Source organism: Musa acuminata, chromosome BXJ1-11 (genome assembly GCF_036884655.1).
Source record: "Musa acuminata AAA Group cultivar baxijiao chromosome BXJ1-11, Cavendish_Baxijiao_AAA, whole genome shotgun sequence".
Classification (NCBI taxonomy): domain Eukaryota; kingdom Viridiplantae; phylum Streptophyta; class Magnoliopsida; order Zingiberales; family Musaceae; genus Musa; species Musa acuminata.
In genome coordinates, this window is record NC_088337.1 from 11,546,649 (window position 1) to 11,568,275 (window position 21,627).

The 21,627-nt window shown below is 35.1% G+C and overlaps 1 protein-coding gene across 1 annotated transcript; it reads left to right on the top strand.

The window, feature by feature from the left end:
* Positions 1-1,420: 1,420 nt before the first annotated feature.
* Positions 1,421-20,775, top strand: LOC103972790 (uncharacterized). Its single transcript, XM_065089854.1, has 13 exons — positions 1,421-1,839; positions 3,644-3,779; positions 4,282-4,412; positions 4,933-5,134; positions 5,681-5,919; positions 6,017-6,128; positions 7,267-7,411; positions 7,527-7,669; positions 16,755-16,924; positions 17,993-18,301; positions 18,390-18,445; positions 18,662-18,873; positions 19,140-20,775. Exons 1-13 carry the CDS (start codon positions 1,621-1,623, stop codon positions 20,333-20,335), a joined length of 3,270 nt encoding a protein of 1,089 aa, XP_064945926.1. The 5' UTR covers positions 1,421-1,620; the 3' UTR covers positions 20,336-20,775.
* The last annotated feature ends 852 nt before the right edge of the window (positions 20,776-21,627 follow it).

Genomic DNA, 21,627 nt, shown 5'->3' on the forward strand with positions numbered 1-21,627 from the left:
GATAATTAACCCTTTATTTCTAAGAATATTTTTTCTATAAAAAGTTTTTCCATATTAGAATTCCTTATCCTCCGAATAACGTGATTTCAATTAAACAATCTAAAAAATATTTACGGGTTTCCATCGGTTCTTTTAATTCGTCACTGCGGTTAGTAAAAGAAAAATGAAAATCCACAACAGTAGAAGAGTAATCCGCATTTAAATGAAGTACATAACCTACTCATGCGTGCATGGGGCTGACATGAACCCTATGCATTTAAAGATTTCTCCCTGTTATTAGTAATGATACAGATTAATATAAAAAAGTCAATAGAATCATATTCAAATCTATTCATTTTTTACAAAATTAAATATACTTTTAGATATATAATTAATCTAATATATATATATATATATGTATATATATATATATATATATATGTATGTATATATATATGTATGTATATATATATATATGTATGTATATATATATGTATGTATATATATATATATATGTATATATATAAAACAATAAATCATAATGCTCCAACTATCAGGATCTTACTAATATGGTCTAATAAATAACTAAACTTAAAATACAAACAATCCATGATCCATAATGATATGATTTCATGATGAAACATTCATTATGTTTGTATTATCTTTAAATATTGACAAATTATATTTCTTTTCTTTCATTTACATAGCATTAATTGATTTCTTAGTATTACATATTACTAATAATAATTACATAAAATCATTTTTTAAATATTTAATTTTTTATAATATTTTTATTATTACTAATAACAGTGATAAGTCGTGATGTTATAAATTCTATCTATTTGGGGTCATTTATAAGAAATTTTTTTTATGTTATTAAGATTAAGATATTATTAATCTAATCTAATACGTAGCTAAACTTAGAACACAAATAACCAATAAACCATAGTGATATAATTTCATGACCTACATGCATTATTATTTATCTTCCATTTTCAAATTTGAAATTTTGTAAAACAAATTATTACATGTCAATAATTGATATCTTCTCATTACAAGTCAATGTAAAAAAAAAAAAAAAAATCATATTCAATTATAATCCATTTATAACAAGCATAAAACATATATATATATATATATATATATATATATATATATTTTAAATTTTTAGAATACTTTAATTATGACTAATAATAAGGCATTTGTAATGTCATCCTTAAATTATAAACTTAACTATGAATGAATTGTAAGACATAAATCAGCCCTTTAGAAATTAAACTATAGAATTAGATTTACATTATGTTTATTAATCATTAAAAATGAGGCAGATCATCAAATATTTCAGGAATCAGAACACCCTCCCTGATGCGGTGCTTCACTCATTTATAGCCTTACATTTGCTATATATATCTGCAGTATCCACTTCCATGTAACTGACCACCTCCTCCTCACACCTCTTCCCCTGTTTTCCCATCCTACTACTACTACCTCATACAGAGAGAGAGAGAGAGATGGCCACGTTCAAGTATCTTTGACACTGCAGGCTCAAAGGAGGAGTCTTCTTTCTTTCGGGGGAGTTGTTTGGGCAGGGCCACCGCCTCACATAGCAGCCGGAGGCTCACCATCTTGGGTGCCCCTGTGATGGGTAGCCGCTGGGGAGCTCTGTGCCGGCTCCCTCCCCTCATCTCCTGGACTGTCATGGCTATACTCTTAGTGGATGCAGATGTTGACTCTGATGCTGCTGTGAAGTTCTTGAAGGTCCCTCCGGTCTTCTCGGCCTCATCGTCAGCTACATTTCAGTTTGAGGTCACGGAGGGGAGGAATGGCAGCTCATGCCACGACTGCAGTATCAGCTGCAAGGTTTGTCAGTTCAATCCCGTTTCTTGCTCTCTTCACAAGCTTCTCTCTTCTTGTAATCTTTCTTGATCGATCTGCAAGTTAAACTATGTGCCAGCTAATTGGCACTCAAATAGTACATAGAGCAGAATATGGGGCTTCTTCTTTCTTTTATTAGAAAAGCTCCAGCACTTATCGAGTAATTATATCTGTAAATATGCAAGCTTTAAAGATGCAAATATTGTTTGAAGAGAAATCTTTTTGCAGGAATGCGTATAACAGAGGAGCTAATAACGTCAATCTGTGGAGTCTAACGATGCAGAATAGCAATATCATGTATCTTACCCATTGCTAATGTTCAACGTCGGTGCTTTCTCATGTGGCTACTTTGGGATTTAAAACTTGCTTGCTAGTTTTTAGAACATGTTTGCTCTTCAAGCACCATAAATATCAATAGCTACATCCTAATATATATTGGATGCGTGGTTTCATGCTACAGATCTTTTAAAGAAGTAATCGGTCGATCTTGAAAGAATTTTTCTTGTGGTAGTAACTTCCAGTGTCACAAAGTCAGATCCGCTGTCATGTTAGTGAGATATTCAACTTGTGCTCATTAGTTTATGAAAATGTCACTGATTAACAATTATAGGAAGTAACAAACAGAGAAATTACAAGATACATGGTTGGAGGGATGCGATCAGTGATCAACTGTCTCAAGACTATGGAAATGCTATTAGCTGTATGAACTTCAAAGCCTTATTTGGATTGGGTTTTGTCGGCCAGGTGTTAATACTGGACTGAAAGAAGAGACTTCTATTGGAAGGCATTGTTCTTTGAGCTCAGAAAGGAGATGCCTCATGCTATTAGTTGTATGAACTTCAAAGCCTTCATTGGATTGGGTTTTGTGGGCCAGGTGTTAACACCTGGACTGAAAGAAGAGACTTCTATTGTAAGGCATTGTTCTTTGAGCTCAGAAAGGAGATGCTGAGGCGGTCTGGTAGTTGCCTTCACCTGCAAAGGTGCTATAATAGAATACTGGAGGATTATAACCAAACCACCATGAACAATTCGTGCTTTCTCCTTCTTATCGCCTCCCTTATTCTAAACTATCTCCAAACTTACTGCATCGATTGCTGCTAGATTGGTGAAGCAGATATCTAAGTGTACCTTAATTGTTTCACACTTGAACATTTTGTAGCTTCGAATGGAATCAGTTTTAGTCTTGAGCTTTAATTTTATACAGTCTTATTCACTCCCTTTAATATAGCCTAGAGCCTATAATAATTTATAGATCAATAGATTAGAGAAAAACAATTTGAAGAAGTTGGTTTCAAAAATACTGGCATTTATGCAATGTCTATTTTTCATCAGATATAGGAAGCAACCAAAAGTTATATTATTGAAGAAACTGAAAGAATTAGAAACTGATCAACGAATGTTTCATGATTGAAAAATTAGTGTAGAGAAGGATACTTGAAAGAAGTTGATATATAATTTGAAACACACATGTAGGTGTATTAGATGGTTATTTGTTTCCTATCAAAATTTAATAATCTTTAGTGTTTAAATTTAACAATTTAAAATTAATATTACTATTAGGCATGTGCAACATGTTACAGTGTAATGGAAAAGCTCACAACATATAATGTTTTCTGTACATTAAGGTCATGTCATGAATATGTTTTGAATTAATAGTTAAGATACTGTATCAAATAGAGAAAAGATGAAGCCCTTCACTGAATTGCCTATTGTGATAATTAGTCTTAAAAAAATATTGGTTTGCTAATGTTTTTCTCTTTCTAATTATCACTGTTTGCACATAATGCAGTTAGATAACTACAATTCTTTTGCTTGTGAACGGAAGGAAGTTACATACTCAGGCTTGCTCGATGGAAATCATACCTTTAAGATCTGCTCCAGTGGTTCCCAAGGAGTTCGTTGTGCCAGCTATAATTGGACTGTTGGTTAAGAAACTGCCCTCGTCTTCCTGATTCCTTTTTTGATAAATTTAGTGACATTTTGTCATGAAAGTTATCATGTATCTTCTATGATATCTTCTTTTAGCTTTATGTTAAAATTTGACAAATTTAAATTTTAAACATTTAATCTTCCAAGCAGTCTTTCTTGTATCAATTTAATTTCTCAGCATCTCAAATAAATGTTCCAAATCAGCACAATTTCCAATTATTGATTATGTATATTGTATATTTCATGCTTAAATTATGAAAGGATCAGCTTCTTAGTTCTATTTGGAGAAAATTTCCTTTGAGAATATCTTCATATCAAGTTGCATAGTGTTCCATGTCTTGACAAGGGACTGCTCTGTAGGATTATCTACCTAATAACTACTGATTATCTACCTAATAATTTTCAAGGTATTGCTTGGTGATTGTTTATCTTTGAGCTAAACTGTACCTTGACGGTTAAGGCACTGCAGTTTCTGACTTTGTTGTCCTTTCACTGCAGATACAATTTCCCCTACTGCCTATATTTCTGCTGCATCTTTCACAAATGCGTTAAATATTTCAGTCAATGTTTCTTTCAGTGAACCTTGCACCAGTGGAGGTGGATTTAAATGTTCCCCCAGTCATTGCGATGTATGTATGCTGAAAATTTTAAATTTTGGTTTGATTGTTTAGTATTAGAGTCACGCCAGTCCCCATTTGGTCTTGTATGGGTTTGGTAAGCATTGGCATATCAACACATGAAATGCCAACTTGTGCCACAGAAATTTTTGTAGGATTTGAGTATACGTGTAGCCAGCTTGATAGGCCATCAAACTATGAATTGAAGGATATTTATCCCTTTTAGATTCACTATACAGCAATTGTTGTTCTTTTCTCACATGGTTGGAAATCTCTTACTTCGCTATCCCTTGTTGTCCTGTTTAGACATGGTATTAGGATGACTTGTCCAGCTAGTTTATCTGATTAATTGATGTGCCTTAATTTCTGTCTTCGGTGCTTACCTACATGAAATAAATTCTTGTTTGCCATATAATTTCCAGGTATTAGGCTTTAAGATTTTCCATATCTACCTTTGTTTTCTCCATCCCTTTTTCTTTGTTTTTCCTTAAAGGTAAAAGGTCAATTATCTGATTGCTTCTCTTTTCTATAGCTTCTCATTTATGGAGCTGGCCGTGTTTTACCATCTACTCTAAGGGTTCTTCTTCCTGGCCTGAAATTTTCCTTTATGGTGGGAATATCAGCTGATGTTCAGTTTGGTCGTTTGATACTGGCAATGGATAAGGTATTTTGTACTGACAATGCTGGGAACATGTTCAAACAATCATCAGATTCAAGTTTCATATTGCATTTTGGTATGCTATCTGCTTCATATAATTGCTTCTTTAATCTTATCAAGGTTTCATCTAACTGCATATATTAAGGTTTTATTTTTGGATTTGTTCTTAATAATCTAAAACTCATACTGGATTGTCTAAAAGGCCTGACAATCATATTACTTGCAAAATTTGCATTCACTTCAATTTCTTTTATGCTATGAGGTGAGAATGAAGAAACTATTTTACATAATTATCTCTGCATTTTTCCAAATATTAAATTATATATAAAAAAATTGCCTTACAAAAGTAATATCATGCTTGTATAATATGTTCAATTTCCTGAATTATCGAAGTGTCAAGCTAGATCAAAAAACTCTGAACATTTCATGCTGCCAATGCTAAGTCCATGGTGTTGATATCTTGCATGCGCCATCGATTCTAAAATTCAAGGCTTCAAGCTGTGGTTTAAGACTTTAAGTAATTAGTTTTTCATTAATGTAGTACATTGAAGCATCAAGATAGACTCATATGCGATGTCTTGGTAGTGCTTTTTCACCTTTCCTCTTCCTTTGCAACTTGCAGATAGAAGAAGTGTTTTCATGAACTTGACAAGTCACGTCCCAGAAAAGCTACTTCAACTTAATGGCTTGCTTCGAACTGTGCAAGCTAGTAACAGTGCTAGGGATTTGAAAATTTATCTGTCATTCTCAGAGCCAGTTCTTAATTCATCTGAAGAAATTCTGGATCTTCTTCATGCAAGTAGTGGTTTACTTGTTCCGACAAATAAGAGTAATCTTGGAAACCGTCGGTTTGGCTACCTAGTCAGTTGTTTTAAATGTTCACTTCAGTTATTCAAATTTTAATTATTGTATCTGATTTTCTTCAAAATTTATGCCTTCAAGTATATGCTTCTTTTAGGTACAAAATATTTCAAGCATGACTGTTGTTACTATAAGTTGTGATACTACATATATAATCACCAGACAAGGGACTCCAGTTTCTCCATCAGATCCAATCACATTCCTTTATGGTACACTTTTAGTAGTTTTAAATTCTATTCCAGAATTTTTTGACTTTTTCCTATGATATGAAAATTTGGGGTTGTGTGAATACTATTTCAAGTAGCAATTTAGAAATTTTTACCTTATAATATTATTCAAATCACAAATTCAATACGAAAGGCAAATGAATATGGGAAAAATTCCATTGTCACATGAATATCCATGTTACATAAATGATTATATGTTGATGCTTTAAAAGCTTATTGTAATTTTAGTGCATGAAACCTAATTTTCCAGATATATTCAAAAGTCTTGTAATTTTTATCAAGAATTAAAATCTCGGTCTGATATTGATAGCCAAATCGGTATGATACCATCACTGGTTAATGCTTGGTACAGACTGGTAATAGTCGGTACCACTTGGACCATGGAGAAAGATTGAGAAAAGAAAGGGAAAAGGCAAAGAAAGAGGTTTAGGCGGTAGGAGGATGAGTTGGAGGAGGTGACGACATGACAAAGGTGGAGGCAGAGGAGTCGGAGGAGGTGGCTGAGGAGGAATAGAAGGAGGTGGAAGAGGAGGTGGAGATAGAGGGGGCAGAGGATGAGACAGAAGGGAAAAAAAAAAATGTCAATAGTTGTCAATATATTAGAAAACTAGAAAAAGGAGTTGGTACTGCTATCAGGCTGTAGGCTTACCATATGTTACAGTATGGTCAGTACCGATCAGCTTCCTATCCAGTAAACCTGACAGGGTGAGTTTAATGAGCATGGGCTCAGTTTTGAATCACAGCAGGCAATTGCATACCATCAGTCATAGATTGCCAAAACCGGTCAGCATCAATTACCACTACCGAAACTAAAATCCATGATTTCCATTTTTATCTAATACACTTGAAGAACCCATTGGAAATAGTATATTCATATTTTTACTACATAGATGTCACTTTACATGATGATGATACAAGACTTAGTGTAGGTTTGCAACATTAGAAACTGAACTTTTCTACATAATTTCCACGGATAAGATCAATATCAAGCTGTGTAAACTTCCTGGTGCTTTCCTTTTTCAGAAAATGAACTATAATGTTTCTGAGTTGCTCTTTATCCATCCATGACTTATTTTTACCACCCTTATCTGATACATGTTAATTGGTCCTGAATAATTAGATGCTGACAGGCCATCTGTAAGGCTGAGTACAACTTCTAACATGCGGACCAGACAACATAAAATCCCAGTGCTGATAAACTTTGAGAAGCCTGTTTTTAACTTTAATTCTTCAGCTATAATAATTTCTGGAGGATCGATACTGAGGTATGCTTTTCGCTGCTTGTGAATACTTTTACTTAAAGCTCATCGTTCTATGCTTTAACATAAGTTGGTTTAGTGGCCCTGACTACTGAGAGTTTCTTGTTGGCTTTGAGATTAGTTTTCATGAAATAACAAAGAGCACATATATTAGTGAAATACACGGCAATGGTAGTGTGATATCAGTGGAAGTTCCTGAAAATAGGACAACAGATATTGCCGGAAACAAGAACCTTGCATCAAACCTTCTACAAGTGAATCACTGTAAGGTTTTCTGTTTTTCCGTGTGTAAAAGTTCTTTCTCATCTATCACTCTGAAACACAAATTTATATCATTTCATGTCATAATTGTTTCTGTTTTTTTAACTTCAACGTATTGAGGATCAGTTTGCAGATTTTAGCTGAAAAGTTTGTATCATTGAGAACACAAAAATTTATGCAAACCTTAGCAGATGCAGTGACATATAAAATGGCCCTAGAAATACATGTGGTTTCCTCTGATGTTAGAAAAGGACAACATGTATATAAATAAACTTTACATTTAATGGTGAGGAGTTCTTGAGCAAGCAGTAAAAGGTTTGGTAGCCATTGCTATAAAATTATTTCTATTCCTGCGGAGGTAGCAAATGTATGATAGATATTTGTAGTTGGTCATTGTGCTAGTCTGAGTTCAAGATTGATCTGGCTGCAGTTTGATGGGACCCACTTTTATATTTTATATGGATTTCCAAGTGAAGTTTCTTTGTAGTTTATTATCAGGTTTTATGTTCCCATTATGAGTTGTCCTAATGCTTACACATATGTTACCTTCCGGAAGTTATTAAGCCCTTTGTACCTAAATGGTGAGTTCTAGATGTCTTTTAGATATGATTGTATGGGATTATAAATTTTCCATAGTAGTAAATTATTACCCTTCAATTTGTTTAGTTAGAATGAGTTCCGTGAAGCATTTAAATAAGGGCAGTACGTGCAGCTACTTTCTTTGGCCAGTGGCTATGTGTTCTCTTTTGTAAAGTTCTTAAGCCTTTCTACATATGTTTATCTTCCTCCTTTATCTTATACTACAACATTAAGTTGCTGCCTATCTCCTTACTACCTTGTCCTTAATTTGCTAATTTTCCCTTAACATAATGCGACATAAATTTCTATCAAATCAATTAAGGTTTCTGGTGTTAGGATCGGAGCGGCACTAAGAGGGGGGGGTGAATTAGTGCAGCGGATTAAAACTTCGATTTTAACAAAATCTTTCGTACGTTAAGAATGAAACTTGAGAAATTTAACTTGAAGGCGTATTCTTAAAGTTGCGCAGCAAGAGTAATAAGGAACTAAAGCAGTAAGAAGATTTGCAGTAATGTAAATGACAATAATAAAAAGCAAACCAGAGATTACGCCGATTTTTAGAGTGGTTCGGTCAAATGACCTACTCCACTTGCGAGGCCCCTCTTCGATGAGGCTCCCACCTTCCACTAGCAAGTCTCTTGAAATGGAAGGGTAAACACCCCTCTTACAACCTTTTACAAGCAGCTCAACCTCTTACAAATTTTCAATAAGAAAGAAGGAGGAGAACTCTCTAGCAAATTGAAAACAAGACTTGCTAAGACTTTCTAAGACTTTTCTCTCAATCAAAATGCTTCTCAAAAGTTGTAACCTCAGCTGAGATTTGAGGGGTATTTATAGGCCTCAAGAGGATTCAAATTTTGGGCTCCAAAATTTGAATTCTCTTAGGGTTCCCGGTGCTGGCGGTTCCACCGCCCAGCCAGGCGGTGCCACCGCCCAGGGCTCGGGTGCTGGGCGGTGCCACCGCCCAGCCAGGAGGTGTCACCGCTTGGCTCTCGGGTGGTGGGCGGTGCCACCGCCCAGCTAGGCGGTGCCACCGCCTACAGTGTTTTCAGCCCGACTACAGTGTTTTCAGCCCGACTACAGTGTTTTCAGCCACTAGTTGGGCTTCAATCTTGGCTCTCTAGTTCGCTGGTTTAGCCTAAACCAACTCTGACTTTGGGCCCAGTTGGCCCCTAACCAGGATATAGGATTATCTCTTAATCCTAATCCTAATTACAAGTGGACTACATAACCAAAACACATCCTAAGCAAATTTTCAACCGCGAACGTCGAGTCTTGTTCTGGCGAGCTTTCCGACGAACTTTCTGCCGACGGGCTTCTAGCAAGCTCCCGAACTTGTGATGACTTTAATGAGTAGCCGAGCCTTCTCGGTGATCTCCGTGAACCTCCGACGATCTCTTCGGCGAACTTCCGAAAATTCCGACAGGTTCCCGATTTCTTCTCGGTTGGTTCTGGCAGCATCTCCGACGATTCTTCGGACTCTTAAACGTCCATCGAACTTGACTCCGGTATTCTCGCTTTGTGTTTTTTGGTTATCGTAGTTAATCCTGCACACACAAGCAAACACTCTACTCCGATCTAGACAATTATTATAACGCAAATTGACATTCTGTTGCCCGGCACGTCATTGGTTGGCGCTTCATCCGATTCTTCGGTGCATCGTCCTCTCTTGCAGCTTGTTGCCCAATCGGCGGTTGACCTCCGCAACCCCGATATCCTTGGCGCAATTTCGCTCTCCTTGGCCCGATGCCCGACGCCCGAAGCCTTCTGCCATCCAATATCCTGACGTGATCTCCTCCGACGCAACGTCAATTCCTCCTGCGTTAATTGTCTAATCCTGATCGAGTAGACCTGTATCACTCAAAATGTAGTCAAACATTTAAACACAATCAATTAGTTTCATCATCAAAATCCGAGATTCAACAATCTCCCCCTTTTTGATGATGACAACTAATTGATGACTAACGGAGTTAACCTTAACTCCCCGGAGTTTAACTAAACTCCCCCTATCAATATGCCATTGATAGAACACTTGGATTATCCCAAATCCAAGTAACATTCATCACATGTTATGAAAAACATTTAAACTATCATGCAAATATATAAAATATTTAATTCAATGCATGAAGTCATCAATATACTTCTCCCCCTATGTCATCAACAAAAAGGAGAAGTAGCTACTCTTATGTGTTTATTATATGGGTTCAAACCATTGCATGAAAAACATAATATTAAATTTTTATCATCATGCAATTTTGAAGATAGAAAATTTAGCAAGTAATGCATCATGCTTGGGACATTCAAGCTATCAAGTTTTAGATATACAAGTTTTACAGCATATAAGATAGCACTTTTGGTAATGTTCAAGATAGCAAGTTCTACATCATGCAAGCTAGCAATATTGAGATGTTCAAGAAAGCAACTCTTGCTTCTTGAAATATGCAAATTGTAAGCTAGCAAATTTTTGCTTCCTTTGCAATGTTTGAGCTAGCAATTTTGCTTCCGTTGCAAAGTGCAAGTTAGTATGTTTTGCATCTTGAGATAAACAAGATTGTATTTTTGGTATGCAAATTTATAGTATACAAGCTATCAACTTTTGCACATAAAAAGTTAGCAAAATTTTACATCTTTTGAGATGTGCAAGATGGACTATTTTGCCTCTTTTCAAATTGTGCAAGCTAGCAAATTTGCTATCTAGCAAGTTTTGCTCCCCCTTTGTCAGTGTCAAATAGAAGGGAATAACAATACAATCATGTAATTCATTTCTCTTTACTATAATATTCAAATCATGATAAGGGTAAATAATAAAGATGAAAAATGAATGTCAAAAGACATATAACATTTTTGACAAATTTCTTCTTTTGTAGATAGAAAACATGATAGGAAACAATCTTGATTCAAAAAGAAAACTCAAGTTATAAATTATCAAGATGTCAAGTAGCATGTCATGGTTTACAAAAACAAGTTTCTTGCTAGTTAATAGCAAAAAGAATCTCAATTCATGCATATAAAATCTTATGATTCACATAGAACATCTCCTCTTTTATAAAACGAGAGAATCATGATGAAGAATCTTGATTTACATAGAGTTTCAAAATATAATTATCAATATCATGAATACTAAAAGACCATGAAAATTTTGATAAATATCCTTTTAAATAGAAAACAAACTTGATTCATTCAATAGAAAATTGTGAGAAATCAAGATCATGATTTCAATAAAATCCATTAAATTCAAATCATTTTCATAATCTATGAGATTCATAAAAATAATACAAATAGATTCATCAAAATCAATAATATAGAAAAAAAATAATTTTCAAGAAGAAAAATGTTCTTCTCTTTTAGTTGCTTCAATTCATGTAATTTATTTCATTCAAGCATGCCTCCCTTTTTTTTTATGTCAAATAAAAACATGTATCATGTTTAAAACCGAAAGTGCTAGATTTATTATGACAAGGATCAATAAGGCACTTTCATTATGGTAAAAAGAAAATCGATAATCTGTAAATTACAAGATTCATTATGCATAATTTTAAAAATCTTATGCATAGAACAAAATCATCAATCATGATATCAAGACATTTATCATTTAAAGCATTCATGATTCACATCATATGCAATACATCACATATATTATCATAATAAAAGGCATAAGTATTGCATGCATCATTCCAAATTATAAATATTTCAAATCATAATGGTATTAATTTGTCAAATTGCATCCTACCATGCATGATCATAACTTTTCATTTGTATGCATCAAAATAATCTCAAGAGTATTTCATGCATGATTTTATATCACCAAAAAAGGAATATCAAGAAGAAAATAATTGGTGATGCGATAAACATTTCATGAATTTAAGGAATTACATAAAAATTTTATCATGAAGGATTAGAACATGTGAATACTAGAAGACATGATTTCTTTTTGAAAAACCTACTCATTAATAATCAAAAGAAAATCTTAGGAGATCGATTAATGAAAAATCTTGATTCATAATAAATCTTCATTTGTAAATATCACGGAATCAAGATCATGATTTTAGATAAAACTCATTCAAATTCAAATCGTCTAAATCATCAAAATCTCAACATTTCTTTCAAGAGATTCAAAATGACATAAATAATTTTATTGGTCTCTTAGGTATAAATCAATAAGATAGAGAAAAAGAAAATTTTCAATAAAAAATCTTTCCTCCTTTTGTTTCAACTTATTGATTGATTCCATGCATGCATCTCCTTTTCTTTCAAATCCATGCATCATCGTTTTAAAACAAAAAAAATCAAAGATCATCAAGATAAAAAAGTGCAACACATAATTCCAAAAAAAAAATGATTTCAACTCATTACTTCAAGTCAAATCAATATCATGATTTTGATATAACTCATTTGTAATTCAAATCATCAAACCAAAATCATTTTCAAGGGATTCATATAAATCAACAAGATAGAGAAAAATAATTTTCAAGAACAATGCTTTTCTCTTTTTAGTTATTTAAATTCATGTCATTTATGCTAGATAAAAATGTGCATCAACATTTAGGATCGAAAAATGAATTTTGTCATAAAAACCATCAAGACCAAAAAATCATCATGTATAACTTTACAATCTCATGCATAAAATCATCAAATCATAGCATCAAAACTTTCAATAGTTTCATTACAACATCAAGTAAGGTTTTATTGAACATAATTTTGAATGATTCTTATAGATATTTAAAATTTCTTTAGTTTTACTTTATATGATTGACTTTATATTAGCATGCTTCAAATTTTTGTTCTTATGTCAAAACTATACATCATGTTTGAAAACCAAAGATAAGGTTCATAAAAAAAATCATAAAACCTTCCATTCAAAAGTCATGCATCGACATTGAAAATCAATATGGAAATCGTCAAAGTACAAATTCTTGCTTCTCAAGCACATATATAAGATTAATCTTACTAGGTGTATAAGCATTATATTTATATCTAACATTTTATTGCATTAACATAACACAAGCAATTTTCAAGAAAATTAATCCTAAACTAAATTAAAAATAACTCAAGAAAGTATTATGTAATTTCGAAATGAATTAGTGGGATTTTGATTACCTCATTGTTGAAAGAGGGTGAGGCATAGTTTGCCACCTCGCCTTTCTTGATTTTCTCCTCGTCTTCGGAAGAGCTCAATTCATCCCAACTTTTGTTCTTCTTGCGTTCAAAGCAAGTAGTTCCATTCTTTTTGCTTTTTAATTTTTGTTTCATTTGTAGTTTAAGTTCACCATCACTTGAGCTTATGCTCGAGTGGTATTCATGTGTTCTATGTCCCAAATCCTTCCTATCATTTGGAAGGTTGTTCTCGAGTTTCTTTTTTTCCACATTGTTCATTTCGTAGGTCATTAGAGACCCAATAAGTTCTTCGAGAGGGAATGTTTTAAGGTCCTTGGCCTCTTGAATGGCCGTAACTTTTGGATCCCAACTTTTTGGAAGGGATCTTAAGATTTTAGTGACTAGTTCAAAATTAGAAAAACTTTTACCAAGAGCTTTGAGTCCATTGATGACATCCGTGAACCGGGTGTACATGTCTCCGATGGACTCACTTGGTTTCATCCGGAAAAGTTCATAAGAATGCACAAGAATATTGATTTTGGACTCTTTCACTCGGCTAGTGCCTTCATGAGTGACCTCTAGAGTTCTCCAAATATCAAAAGCCGAGTCACACATCGAAACGCGATTAAATTCACTTTTGTCAAGTGCACAATATAAGGCATTCATAGCCTTTGCATTTAAAGAAAACATCTTCTTCTCCAAATCATTCCAATGGTTCATTGGGAGAGAAGACATTTCAAATCCATTTTCGACTATGTCCCATAAATTCAAATCCAAAGAAAGTAAGAAAACTCTCATTCGAGTTTTCCAACAAGTGTAGTCCGTCCCATTGAAAAAGGGAGGACGAATGAGAGAGTGACCCTCTTGAAAGCCATAAAGAGCCATTTCTATTTGGGTGTTAAACCAAAGTAGAAAACCGTGGCTCTGATACCACTTGTTAGGATCGGAGCGGCACTAAGAGGGGGGGGTGAATTAGTGCAGCGGATTAAAACTTCGATTTTAACAAAATCTTTCGTACGTTAAGAATGAAACTTGAGAAATTTAACTTGAAGGCGTATTCTTAAAGTTGCGCAGCAAGAGTAATAAGGAACTAAAGCAGTAAGAAGATTTGCAGTAATGTAAATGACAATAATAAAAAGCAAACCAGAGATTACGCCGATTTTTAGAGTGGTTCGGTCAAATGACCTACTCCACTTGCGAGGCCCCTCTTCGATGAGGCTCCCACCTTCCACTAGCAAGTCTCTTGAAATGGAAGGGTAAACACCCCTCTTACAACCTTTTACAAGCAGCTCAACCTCTTACAAATTTTCAATAAGAAAGAAGGAGGAGAACTCTCTAGCAAATTGAAAACAAGACTTGCTAAGACTTTCTAAGACTTTTCTCTCAATCAAAATGCTTCTCAAAAGTTGTAACCTCAGCTGAGATTTGAGGGGTATTTATAGGCCTCAAGAGGATTCAAATTTTGGGCTCCAAAATTTGAATTCTCTTAGGGTTCCCGGTGCTGGCGGTTCCACCGCCCAGCCAGGCGGTGCCACCGCCCAGGGCTCGGGTGCTGGGCGGTGCCACCGCCCAGCCAGGAGGTGTCACCGCTTGGCTCTCGGGTGGTGGGCGGTGCCACCGCCCAGCTAGGCGGTGCCACCGCCTACAGTGTTTTCAGCCCGACTACAGTGTTTTCAGCCCGACTACAGTGTTTTCAGCCACTAGTTGGGCTTCAATCTTGGCTCTCTAGTTCGCTGGTTTAGCCTAAACCAACTCTGACTTTGGGCCCAGTTGGCCCCTAACCAGGATATAGGATTATCTCTTAATCCTAATCCTAATTACAAGTGGACTACATAACCAAAACACATCCTAAGCAAATTTTCAACCGCGAACGTCGAGTCTTGTTCTGGCGAGCTTTCCGACGAACTTTCTGCCGACGGGCTTCTAGCAAGCTCCCGAACTTGTGATGACTTTAATGAGTAGCCGAGCCTTCTCGGTGATCTCCGTGAACCTCCGACGATCTCTTCGGCGAACTTCCGAAAATTCCGACAGGTTCCCGATTTCTTCTCGGTTGGTTCTGGCAGCATCTCCGACGATTCTTCGGACTCTTAAACGTCCATCGAACTTGACTCCGGTATTCTCGCTTTGTGTTTTTTGGTTATCGTAGTTAATCCTGCACACACAAGCAAACACTCTACTCCGATCTAGACAATTATTATAACGCAAATTGACATTCTGTTGCCCGGCACGTCATTGGTTGGCGCTTCATCCGATTCTTCGGTGCATCGTCCTCTCTTGCAGCTTGTTGCCCAATCGGCGGTTGACCTCCGCAACCCCGATATCCTTGGCGCAATTTCGCTCTCCTTGGCCCGATGCCCGACGCCCGAAGCCTTCTGCCATCCAATATCCTGACGTGATCTCCTCCGACGCAACGTCAATTCCTCCTGCGTTAATTGTCTAATCCTGATCGAGTAGACCTGTATCACTCAAAATGTAGTCAAACATTTAAACACAATCAATTAGTTTCATCATCAAAATCCGAGATTCAACATCTGGTAATCATCATTTCATCATTTTCCACCAAAGATTTAATAGGATCCGCATCATGATTGTGGGATTTAGAATCCAGATCATTCTGGATCAAATTTCTTCATCTAGGCTTAAGATCACTACAAAACAATGTTTGACAAAGCTGTGGCTACAATATGTGCATGCAGTCTTATGAGCACATTGCATAGACCTATCCAGTCTCAGTATGTGATGTTATTACAGATGGTTGCATATACTATGCAACTGCTTAATGGCCACATAGCAGTGAAAATATGGCTGCATATACAGTTGAATGTACGTATGCAGTATGCATATGGCTGCATGGTCCATGTTAGCTTGAACATGTTGATGTGACCTCATGGAGTAGTGAAATTCAAATCTGCGTTCTTTTTGGTTCTTAAGTTCTTTTTTCATCTCCTTTAGCACATTCAGTCAAGGCCTCTTACCTATTTCAAATATTCTAAGACAAGTCATTATTTACAAGAAATAATTAATCTTTTCAGTTTGATAACTTTGGTTTTGCTTTATGTGTTGCATTCTAAATGTTACTGGCATGAAACAACAATATTTCACCCGGAAACTAAAAATTTATAGCTCAATATGCTTTTGACTGTTTTCTTGCCTTAATATATAATTCACAATTCTCCTAAATTTACTTATATATGCATTTGACTAGTGAAAGATTTGGTGCCATGCAACTTACTTCGTACTCTTACTTACATTTTACAATGTGATCGTTTACTTCTGACTTGGTTTGACATTTCTTTTCAATTTGGGCCTCTAAAATTTGAAATATGATCAAAGTATAATTACAGAGTGTCTGACTTACTATTTATACTTTTCTTTTGGGATGGTATTCGATTGAAATTCTCCTTAAATGTGACAGATTCCACGCCCACAGTATCATCATTGTTATCAATAGTTGCTACTGTTGCACTTGCAATGACATCAATGGTGGCAACCCTCCTTACTCTTTCATCTTCGAGCCTTCTATATTCTGGAGCAATTTCTGGACAGAAATCATATGTTGTTTCTGAACCATCAAGGAACCTTTTGGTAGAGCGCAGAAGCTTTTGAAACTTAGAAATTACTAGATTATTAAGTTGTTTTTTTTTCCTTTTGATGTCATATCAATTCAATAAGAAGCTAACCATAACTCTCGATTTCCTAAGCATCACCTGTGTTCATATCAGTTCCTAAAAAAACTCAAAATGACATTACAGTTTATTAGTAAAAAAAAAAACACAGATTGTACTTACATTAATAAGAAAAATTGTTAATACTTAATACACTTCAAATTGTTCATGTATTCAAAAATAAGATCTATCATGGGCCTTGTATATTTATGTTCTTTTGGTATCCTTTTTTGTGCATAAATTCATCATTTTGCTCAATTTGAATTGGACAGGCATTAGTCCAAGCTAGGTATAACCGAATTTAGTTTGTTTGAAGTTTTCTGTATTATATAAATGACAGTGCTCATGGTCATTGAAATGTTATCTAAAAGCTATGTCTTTATTTACTACTCAGTCATGGACTTGTTTTAATAGCATAGGATGTACCGATGTAGCAGTTGGTGTATATCACCATATTGATGGGCCAGCCATTTTTTCAAAGGGAAGTATAAGTTCACATTTACAGGAAAACATGGGAATTAATTGTAATGGATTGAAGAGTACATAACTATGATAGACTATTTGCCTTCGAAAAAGTCAAGACATTTGACTTAAAACAAGTACACTCTTTGGGATTAATCTTCAATTGAGGCACTCCTAAGATCAGTTAGAATCTGGTAATCAGCCTTTCTTGAATGTTGACTTTCACACAATGATTAAACATGGCAACTGCCTAGCGATCCCTAAGTACAGATGATTACATACTTAAACTAGTTGAAAGAAAATATGGCTTCATGACATGACTAGTTTAATGCAAATATGGCTTTACATATTTAGAATGATTGCCATTAGACGAAGCATGGAAAAGGACTCTAACAAAAAGTAGAGGTCTCTTGGATTCAGTTAAAATTGGATTTTAGTCTATAAGCTTGAAAAAAGATTGGGGTGCTAGGACATAGGGTTCTATATTCGTGAAGGATATTGACTGCTTGTCTTTCCTTTTCTACAGCGGATTTTATGCCACGTCCAAATTTTTGCACTCTGTAGATGGTTGGTAGTTACCGTTCCTGTTGAGTATTATGAATTTTCTAGGGGCATAGAATGGAGTATTCCATACATTCATCTCCCATGGGAATCGAGCTCCAACAATTCATTTATTGAAAATTCAACGTTTACACTTGGGGCTTATTTTGAAATATGGGAAAGAAGCAAGTTGAGAACTTTTAAATCCCCATTGACTACAAACCAAATCCTGGGAGTGGACCCTTCTGTACATGGAAAGCCACTTATGCCAGGGGAATACATGTCATTTCTTGAGGTCAGATTTTCCTGTCTTCACATATTTTCGCTAATGTCTGTAGTAACTTGTATTCCAATTGAATCATTTTGTGATTGTATGCTTGCAGAATCAGAACTTTAATCCTGAAGCTGAATTCATTATGATTTCACGAAATTCAGATAGGTAGGTCAAACAGAGGCAAGGCATATTTTGTGTTTTTTTCCTTATGTCCTGCTTAAATCAAGATTGTCCTGCTAACTGTTGAGAAAAATAATTAAGTTCCACCATGTGATTTTTTTTAAAAAATTAGACAAATGAGTTTACCGGTATATTTTTACTGAATATGTAATCATACCAAATTTAGTATGTAAAGAACTCAAGCAGATTTTATCGCAACAGGTGGAAGCATTTTGGTAGAAACATGTTCTGGTTAGCTATATTTGGTGGTGGGCTGACCTTGCTCCATGTGGCAATTCTTTGCCTTTTGAAATTGAGGAGGGATTCAGAAAAGCAAGAAGAGTATGGAGCTCTGGTGTTCCCAAGGTTCGAATTAATTTTGGTTATGCTTGCATTACCATGTATATGCCAGGCATCTGCTGCTTTAATTAAAGGTAACTGCAGCTAAACATAAATTCCTTTTTCATCTTAATCAAGCGTAGCAAAGATATTGGTAGAGATGTGCTTATTTTCGGTAGAGAAATTGATTATAATTTACTGGAGATTGATCAATTTTCCTGTCATATTTTAACTTAATCCACATAACAACTATGCCTCAGCTAACATCACTTTTAATTTGTATAACATTCTTCAAAAGTCGAGATCGTTCTGATATTTGAATCACTTCTAATTGACTTTCTTCTTCTCTTGTCGAAACAAGGGAAAACATCTACAGGTATTGTTGTTGGAGTTGCACTCCTGGGTATCTCCACATCTTTCCTTATCTCCTTGCTGCTGTTCCTCTCAATTGGCATCACAATGGCTAAGCTTCTGCAGTACAAAGAAGTTCATCAAGAGGGGCAAGAGTTCCATTGGTATCAAGAGTTTATCCGTGTAACTCTTGGTCCTGGGAAAAGAGGCCAATGGACTTGGACAGATCAACATAAATCAATTAATCAAACAAAACTAGGTCCATTATTCGAAGACCTCAGAGGGCCACCAAAGTACATGTTGACACAAATTTCTAGCGAGGGGAATCAAGCAAAACATGAAGACCAAGACCGAATCATTGCTTCTGAAGATGAGACTGAAGATGCAGAAGCCCCATTTATCCAGAAACTCTTTGGCATCCTCCGAATTTACTATACACTTCTGGAATCAATTAAACGTGTCTCTCTTGGAATTTTGGCTGGTGCTTATTCATCAAATAGGCCTTCTAGGATTCCAACCCTCATTATTTTGTCCATCACGTCTTTCCAACTTTTTTTCCTTGTCTTGAAAAAGCCCTTTATTAAAAAGAAGGTGCAGTTTGTTGAGATTATCTCAGTAGCTGGTGAAGTGGGTTTATATGGGGCTTGCCTTGCTCTACTGGAGAAGGATTTCTCTAGTGCTAATGAGAGGAGAATAGGGTTTTTCATGCTGGCAATGTTCATCATCATGTTTACTGCACAACTGGTCAACGAATGGTATGTCTTATATCGCCAAGTTATTCGACTGAGCGCAACTAGGAACTCATTCTCTTCAGGATTAAAAAGAGCTCTTGGTGGACTTTTACTAATCGTGCTACCCACACGGCTGTCAACAAATCTGAACAACCAGTTATCCTCCAGAAATGGAGAAGGAGACAGTGGAATTACAGTTACTCCCATCGGTCAAGTCCAAAGAACTTCAGGTACAAGTGAAGGGTCATGGCTGAGACAACTAAGAGAGGATGCAAAGACTAGCTTCAGTAGAGAAGATGCAGGAGCTCCTAATGACCCTTCAAGCAGCATGTACCAGAGAAGTGTGTTTTGGAGTGGAAAGAGAAGCAGAAGCTCTTCTGTAACATCATCATCTGACTCCAAGTCAAAGGGGGACGGCAAGCTGAAGTTAAGAGGGTTGTATAAGGATTTGGAGAACATTTTCTCATCAAAGTGATCTAGTAATTGATCAACTCATTCAATTTATGTGAGTTCAAAGCTCATACGAGCCTCGATGGAGAAGTGGATCCTGATCTTATTCAAAGAATAAAAATAGGTATTTGCACAGATATATGGTGTTTCGGGTCCAGGATCATGCCAATGGTCACTAATTGAAGGGAATAAAGCCTATGAACCAAATCCTGGTTTCTGTCAGTGCTTCATACTTCATAGCTTATTGCTATTATCGATTTTCAACTTTTGTTATGCTACATCTGGTCTGCGCCTTCTTCTCATTTGATAGTTTGTCTAATCTGACATGTTTTCTATAGGAAATGTTGTTTCATTAAAAGCATCAGAAGATGATCTTGTACTGTCTATCTGAATCCGGTACAATGTATAGTTGAAGGGAATGAAAACTACAAACCAAATGCATATTCATTTCGTATTAAGAGTGTATTTTTTTATGTATATGCTTTTGATCTCGGTTTAAATAGTTTAATTTTTTATGAACCCATAAATGATGGGGTTATAATAATAGAATTTAATTTGGCTAGATGATATCTGATTGGTTCTTTGGCAAGGTACAGAATGTATCAAATTTTAGAAATAGCCAAAAGAAATGATTTGATTATCTTATTTGTTGAATTGAGAGATCCATGAATTAGTATTATGATGTATATAAATACAAATAATTTCATTAAAGGACCTGAGAAATTGATATTGTAATATTTATGGAATCATCAAATACTTGCTGTTCCCCAACTGGATCACATCTGAAACTAGCTGAAAGGAATTTAGCCTATGAACCAAATGTAGTGTTTTGTTAGTGCTTTATAGATTATTGTGTTGAAATATTTACAGGAAAACATAAAATTTCCCATATCCGTAATATATTTTTTTTCTCTTTGATTTTATTTTATTTACCAATTGTTGTGTAATGAGGAGGCATACGAGATTCATGCAGGATTTTTCATTTTTTACAAATGATAAATCAAGACAGAATTTGGTCTCAGAACATTGCATTATTTATTTTTACGATCGGGATCAAAGCTAAGATTATTAGAGATATACAAATTTATTATTTTTTAGAAAATAATTTTTTGGAAAAAAAATCATATGTCAATATTTAATAACCTTGCAGAAATAACAATTAACTATGCTATAAATTCGAATAAAATTTTTATTGTATATTCACTTGATTTCAACTTTTTATTTATATCAGATTATAAGTCAACATACTTGAACTTAAAAACTTTACTTGCCTCAAACATTTATCTAATATTTCTTGGTAGTTTAAAAAATATATAT

Bases quoted from the DNA above. Each gene is read 5' to 3' on its own strand.
- LOC103972790 (XM_065089854.1), top strand. From the start codon at position 1,621: ATGGGTAGCCGCTGGGGAGCTCTGTGCCGGCTCCCTCCCCTCATCTCC. The intron at 6,129-7,266 runs GTACACTTTTAG...CTGAATAATTAG, and splicing joins TCCAATCACATTCCTTTATG to ATGCTGACAGGCCATCTGTA. The intron at 18,874-19,139 runs GTAACTGCAGCT...TGTCGAAACAAG, and splicing joins ATCTGCTGCTTTAATTAAAG to GGAAAACATCTACAGGTATT.